General features: G+C 43.1%; 1 protein-coding gene across 1 annotated transcript in view; it reads right to left on the reverse strand.

Annotated features, from left to right (window-relative positions):
- POU2F2 (POU class 2 homeobox 2) overlaps nucleotides 1-3,413 on the reverse strand; it is a 131,579-nt gene extending 128,166 nt beyond the window's left edge. Inside the window, exon 1 of the mRNA XM_018554777.1 lies at nucleotides 3,231-3,413. Within this exon, the coding sequence (XP_018410279.1) occupies nucleotides 3,231-3,327 (97 nt within the window). The 5' untranslated portion in view covers nucleotides 3,328-3,413. The remainder of the gene's footprint in view (nucleotides 1-3,230) is intronic.
- Between the last annotated feature and the right edge of the window lie 2,805 nt (nucleotides 3,414-6,218).

Here is a 6,218-nt window from a genome sequence, read left to right on the forward strand (position 1 = left end):
ACTGAACAGGGGGCCGACGCTACACGTATCGGACTGGAACCTCAACGCAGTATAAAAATCTACGTGTTTATTGATCGGTTAGCAGCCTCGGGATGAAAGAAAAAAAAAAAAAAACTACCACGGCAAATTCTTTCAACTTGACGTGGGCCCAAAAATTTCACAGATCCCCCTAGAGACGTCCACCACATTCCTGAGGTCGACTACAAGGTGTGAACACTGATCGCAGGTTCAGCTCTGGCGTGCTAAGGAGCCATTTTGTGTCTGCGCCGGAGAAACCTTTTCAAAACCAACACGGTGGCTTCACAATCTAGACGTTGACATCTGCTGCCCTTCGTGTCCTCTTCTCCCCAATTTTTTTGTTTGGAAGACCATTTTTACGCCAGAAAATTTTACACAATTTTGTAAAAAAAACAATTAGTTGCTTCTCTATCTCTCATTTGCCTATATGCAAGCGCTGTTCATGATACTTGCAAAACTTCTTCCATGTTAGAAAAAAAAAATCGGACTACAAACAGCCCCTGAGACCATAAAGTGAAATTTGAAGCTGCGTCAAAGGACTGACGTTCTTGCACGACGAGGAGCAATTGTCCATTAGGCTGACAAATTATATAATATAAGGTGGAATGAAATAAAAATGCATCCAGTAGGCTGCAGGATTGTTGCCACAAATAACTGCTGTCATAAAAGCTTAATAATCCCAAACTTTTTTTTATGTCTTAGGGGCACGACAGCATATGGCCGAAGGCTGAGAAAATGGTGGTTTGGACTGAAAATTCACGGTATTGTTAAAAGGATTTTTCAGTCAGGTCTCCTCGGTGGCAGCTTTAAACCTTATCAAACATTCTATGGTATGTGGCAGTGACAGCGTGGCTTCCAGAATTTTTTTTCCTCTCATTTTAATATTGGCAACGATTTGTTTTATCGTCCCTGGCACACAGAAAATATTTAACGACCGCTATTTACAAAATCAACATAATCAATATATTAAAAAAAAGTAAAACTCGCCCCAAGAGGACGCATCGCGAGTATAAGCGTCTTATTTTTTAATTTATTTCTCACAGTTATAAAGCAAAGTAGAATCTTCGTTGAAGGGGCGGTTAGCTCCCAAGAGCTGACAATCCACAGCGTCAAAACCAGACGATCGATCGGCACTCTAAAAACGCAACTGACCTCCGTTAAAAAGGATCGCCTTTTACTTTCTAAACATTACGCTGCTGTCACCGGCACAAAACCGCCCGTACAGTCGAAAACGCCATCTTAATACCTCGAAAATCCCTCAAACGCCAGAAATGGAAAAGGGGAAACTTTGATCTCTAATCAAACGTTTTTTGTTTTTTTTTCTCGAAAGAGAATTTTTTATTTGCGACGCTGACCAAGATTTTATCTGGTTATAAACTGGGGGGGGGTTAAAAACAACCTTTTCACCAGAACCCCTTGAATGGAAAAGGCCCTGTCCAGAAAGCACTCCTAAATGAAATGTAATTAGTCTATTAAAAAACCATTCGGGAGATGCTCGTGTGCAGATAGAAAGCTGGCTCTATAGGGTCAGACCCCCTAATTCCTAATGACTTAGCCTTCAGCCCAAAAAGGAAGAATCTCCCTGACACAGGAAATGCTGCTATTTGCATGTGCACAGCCAATGTCACGTATATCTATGAATAGATATATGGATATGGTGATAGGGGGACTGCAGATAGATACACTATAATAGAAGACAGATAGATAGATAGATAGATAGATAGATAGATAGATAGATAGATAGATAGATAGATAGATAGATAGATAGATAGATAGATAGATAGATAGAAAGATAGATAGATCAAAAAAAAGTCAATATCAATACAGATTGATTGATTGATTAATTGAGAGAGAAAGAGAGAGAGATAGATAGATAGATAGATAGATAGATAGATAGATAGATAGATAGATACAGAGATAGATAGATAGATAGATAGATAGATAGATAGATAGATAGATAGATAGATAGATAGATAGATAGATAGAAAGAAAATAAAGACATAGAGAACCAACCCAGAGCAAAGTACATGCAAATACATACTTACAATCTATTTATCCATCCAATAAGGGGCCTAATACACCCGAGCCAGGAATTTTACTTATGTGGCCAAAACTGTCCCCAAACACAATAAAATAAAGGCTCACGCATACATGTCATCACTGATATTGTTTCTTTCATTACCATGACATAACTTCTTAATCAATAACATAAAAAGATAACAAGGAAAAAAAAAAGATGACATTACACCATAAGATTCCATATAGCAGTAACACACATAAAGACATAATACATTCCCAATCACATATATTGAACACAATGCATATAGTACATCTGATAGAATAACTTCCCTCGTATGCTCTGACAGTTCAAAAAAAAAGAAGGGTAATTGAGTGGGGCTTCTATGGTCACCCCGCAACTAGAGTTAAAGGTCCCGTGGGTATAATTCTAAAAATGAATCTCTAAAAGAAACCATGCTCCCCCATAAGGTGTACCCCCTCCATGAACTGCCCCTCTGGAAGTTGGGGTATCACTAAACTTTAAGACGGGCTGCCGCTGAGAGAGGCATTGGTTGGGGCGATCGCAGAGCCAATATCGTTAGCGGAACGCTTCGTATTTGCTCTCTGGTTGTTTTTTTTTGGGTGGTTAAACATGAGATTATTTCACCTACTGCTTCTCTCCAACCAAATGCCATTCTGAGCGTGCCCCTCCTGTCCTCCCACCCATGTCTCTCCCAATTAAACTAATAAGCCTTAATTATTCTAAGAGCTTGGAACTCCCACATCAGAAGACGAAAAAAGGGGGGAGACACCTTCAATCTGAACCTAATTGTCAAAGCTCTATTTTTTTTTTAGGGGGGGATAGGAAAAGGAGGGGGGGGGGGTGAACTAATAAAAGGAAACAACTGGAGCAGGTAAGTGTGGGGTTGCTATTTTTTTGGGATGCCCCCCTGTAGAAAAAAAAAATCTTTCCCTGTATTTTGTAAGCATTCCAGTGTCTCCGAATCGAAGCTCTCGCCTCTCTCTGACTCTCCCTCTCCCTCTCTCTCTTTTTTTTTTCCCTGTCTATCGACCAGAGGAGCTGAATCCGCTGCCTCTGACAGCCAGAGATCAATACAAACATGAATAAAAGGCAGCAGCGGGGTTTGGCAGCGAGGCACACTCTGCCTGCCTCTCCTGCTCGCTAGCAGTGGACCGCCGCCGATGTAGCTTACCGTCAGCACCTGCCAGGGACAGAGGCGACTTAAAGGGCCATGTGTGCTCGGAGCCGGCTCGCTGAAACAGAAAGGGGACGGAGAGCGGAACAAACATAGCAGCGTGCAGGCAGCTTTCATAACCCGATGAATTAGGCCAGGGTGCGTTGCGAGAGGCGAAGAGTGAGTGAGGGAGGGTGAGTGTGTGTGTATGTGTGTTTGAGTTATTAAGATTACCTGATTGTTGGTATTTTCTCTTTGCCTCTCCTCCTCTTTCTCTCTGGAGCCGGTTAATTTTACAATATGGCCCCCACGCATCCGAGGGCCCCCCCCCTCTCTCTTTCCTTTTGCACAGCAGCGCACACTGCCTGCGAGTCCCCGGCTATTCCATCTTACACTTCACAATATCTCCTCCTCTCCCTCTCCTCTCCCTCCCCTCTTCCTTGTCTGATGACAGCTGTATAAGCGACCCCTTCGTCCCTTACAGACCTCCCCCCTGATGCCCAGTTTCCCCCCTCCCCTTCTGGCCACCTCTCACTCCCCCCTTTATCCCCCCTCCACCCTGTCCACTGTTCACCCCCCTCCCTGAGGTCCATTCCATGCACACAAAAGGAATTATTTCCCTTGGAATAATGGAGATCTCCAGGAGAGAACAGGGACAGAGCACAGGCTAAATGGAGGGGCTCCTCCCCCAGCCACTGGGCACCCATTCAATGCCAGAGGGTGTACACTGTTTGGCTGTGCACCCCTCGACCGAAGGGGTTAATGGAACCCCCTCCCAGGGGCGCGCAGGAACATGGTGTAAGGTGACAGGTGACACTTGCGGGGGTCTTACACTGTCTTGCTGTCTCACATTGGGTCCTGCTGTCTCACATTGTACCCTGCTGTCTCACACTGTTACGCACGGTGTCACGCTGCTACGCCTTGTCCCATGCTGTCTCTCGCTGTCACGCACCGTCTCACGCATTGTCCCATGCCAACTCACACCGTCTAATACTTTGCTGCCTCAGTACTGCTCTGTAACTAGTGCCCGCTGGCTGCCCATGCCGCCTTCTCTCAGTCATTCACTTCGCTCTGCCACCGGGCTCTTTCTCTTACTTTCTGCTCAAATATTGGCCCAGCCTACCGCTTTTCCTCTTCAAACTCTTCTTCCATATGCCCTGCAACGCTGTGTGCTTTTTTTTTTTTTTTCCCCTGGGTATTACTGGAGAGCGGGGCCTAGGAAACCTGCTACAGTGTCTTGCAGCGGATATTTTGAAATTGTACAAAGTGAACAGTTGTACGAAGCAGCAGCAACTGGATCTTATGTCACCACATGTTTTCTATCCTTAGTTCTTTCACTCAGCATCCCACTCACCTTTCTGCTGAGGCTGCTGTCACTCAATGCCAATCTCTCCGGATACACTGGTCAATTTCACACCTTGCACTGTGTGCCTTGATTCTGTTCCTATCTTTTCTCTCTTTCCTCATACTCACTATATTATTTCTTCTTCCTTTTTTCCCTTTCCTTTTAACTTTACATTTTTTGTTTGCTTAGCTTTCTTTCTTTTCTTCTTCCTGCTATCTTCCTCTTCTTTTTCTTTATGTGTATCCTTCCTTCCTATCTTTCATCCTAACTTTCTTTCTTTTCTTCTTCCTGCTATCTTCCTCTTCTTTTTTCTTTTCTTGCTTTATTTTTTTCTTTCTTCCTTCCCTTACTTTCTCTCTATTTCCCTTTTTTTTCTTATCTTTCCTTTTTTCAATTTATTCCTTTCATTGCTTTTTTCTTCTTTCCTTTTAACTTTTGTATTCCCTTTTCCTCCCTCCATCCTCTTCCTTCTTTCTTTTTTTCTTCCTTCCTTCCCTACCATCTTCCTTCTCTTTCTTCATTTTCACTTTTCTTTCTCCTTTTCCTCCTCCCCTTTGCTTCCTTCTTCCCTTCCATTGCTTCCTTCTTCCCTTTTCCTCCTTTTTTTGTTCTTTCTTTTTTTTCTTCCTTCCCCCTCATCTTTCTTCCGTCTTCTTTCTCTCTCCCTTCATTGTACTTTTCTTTCTCCTTCTTCCTTCCCCCTCATCTTCGTTCCCTCTCTTCTTTCTCTCTCCCTTCATTGCATTTTTCTTTCTCCTTCTTCCTTCCCCTCATCTTCCTTCCCTCTCTTCTTTCTCTCTCCCTTCATTGCACTTTTCTTTCTCCTTTTCCTCCTTCCTTCCTCTTTTTCTTCCTTCTTTCTCTACTTATTTTTTTCCTCCTTCCAACCTGTCTTCATTTTCTCCCTTATTTCCTTCTCTCTTTAGTTTCACTTTTCTTTCTCTTTTTCCTCCTTCCTTCCTCTTTTCCTTGCGTCTTTCTCTTCTTATTTTTTTCCTTCCCTCCTGTTTTCTATCCCTCTCTTCTTTCTCCCTTCATTTTCACCTTTCTTTGTCATTTTTACTCCTTTCCTTCCTTCTTCATCTTTCTTTCTCGCTTTTTTCCCTCTCTCTCTTTCTCTTCTTCTTTCGCTTTCTCTCTCTCTCTTCCTCCTTCCTTCTGTCCTTCCTTCCTTTTCCCTTTTCTACATTCTTTTATATCTCACGAACTCCTGTCATTAACTTTTTTCTTCACTTGCTCAGTCTTGAATCCTTTTTAATGGTCGCCATGACACCCATCTTCCTTTTATTCTTTCTCACCACCTGTACATTGCTGACGCCCAATTGCCTCTCTTCCTCCTCACCTACGCACCTTTATTATTAAGCATCTTTTCTATGTAAACCCATTTATCCGATATTGCTTTTATTGCTGTACCCATCACTCCCCGACTTCCAATCTCTGTTTTCTCCCCTTTTCCATTCTCTCCATCTCCCCGTTATTTTATTCCTTAGTTTGTCCCTCACTTGCCCCCCTTTCCCTTTTGGCTTCCCTCTTATTAGCTCTCCCTAGCTCTCCTCTCTTTTGCTGCCTTTTTCCCTCGCTCCGCAGCGTGCAGGGACGGGAGTTAATTCATTACAAAGTACATTTGAGTTGCTAAAAAGAAAATCAATTCTTTCATCGAG

The sequence above is a fragment of the Nanorana parkeri genome, unplaced genomic scaffold (genome assembly GCF_000935625.1).
Source record: "Nanorana parkeri isolate BGI_ZX_2015 unplaced genomic scaffold, ASM93562v1 scaffold173, whole genome shotgun sequence".
Classification (NCBI taxonomy): Eukaryota; Metazoa; Chordata; class Amphibia; order Anura; family Dicroglossidae; genus Nanorana; species Nanorana parkeri.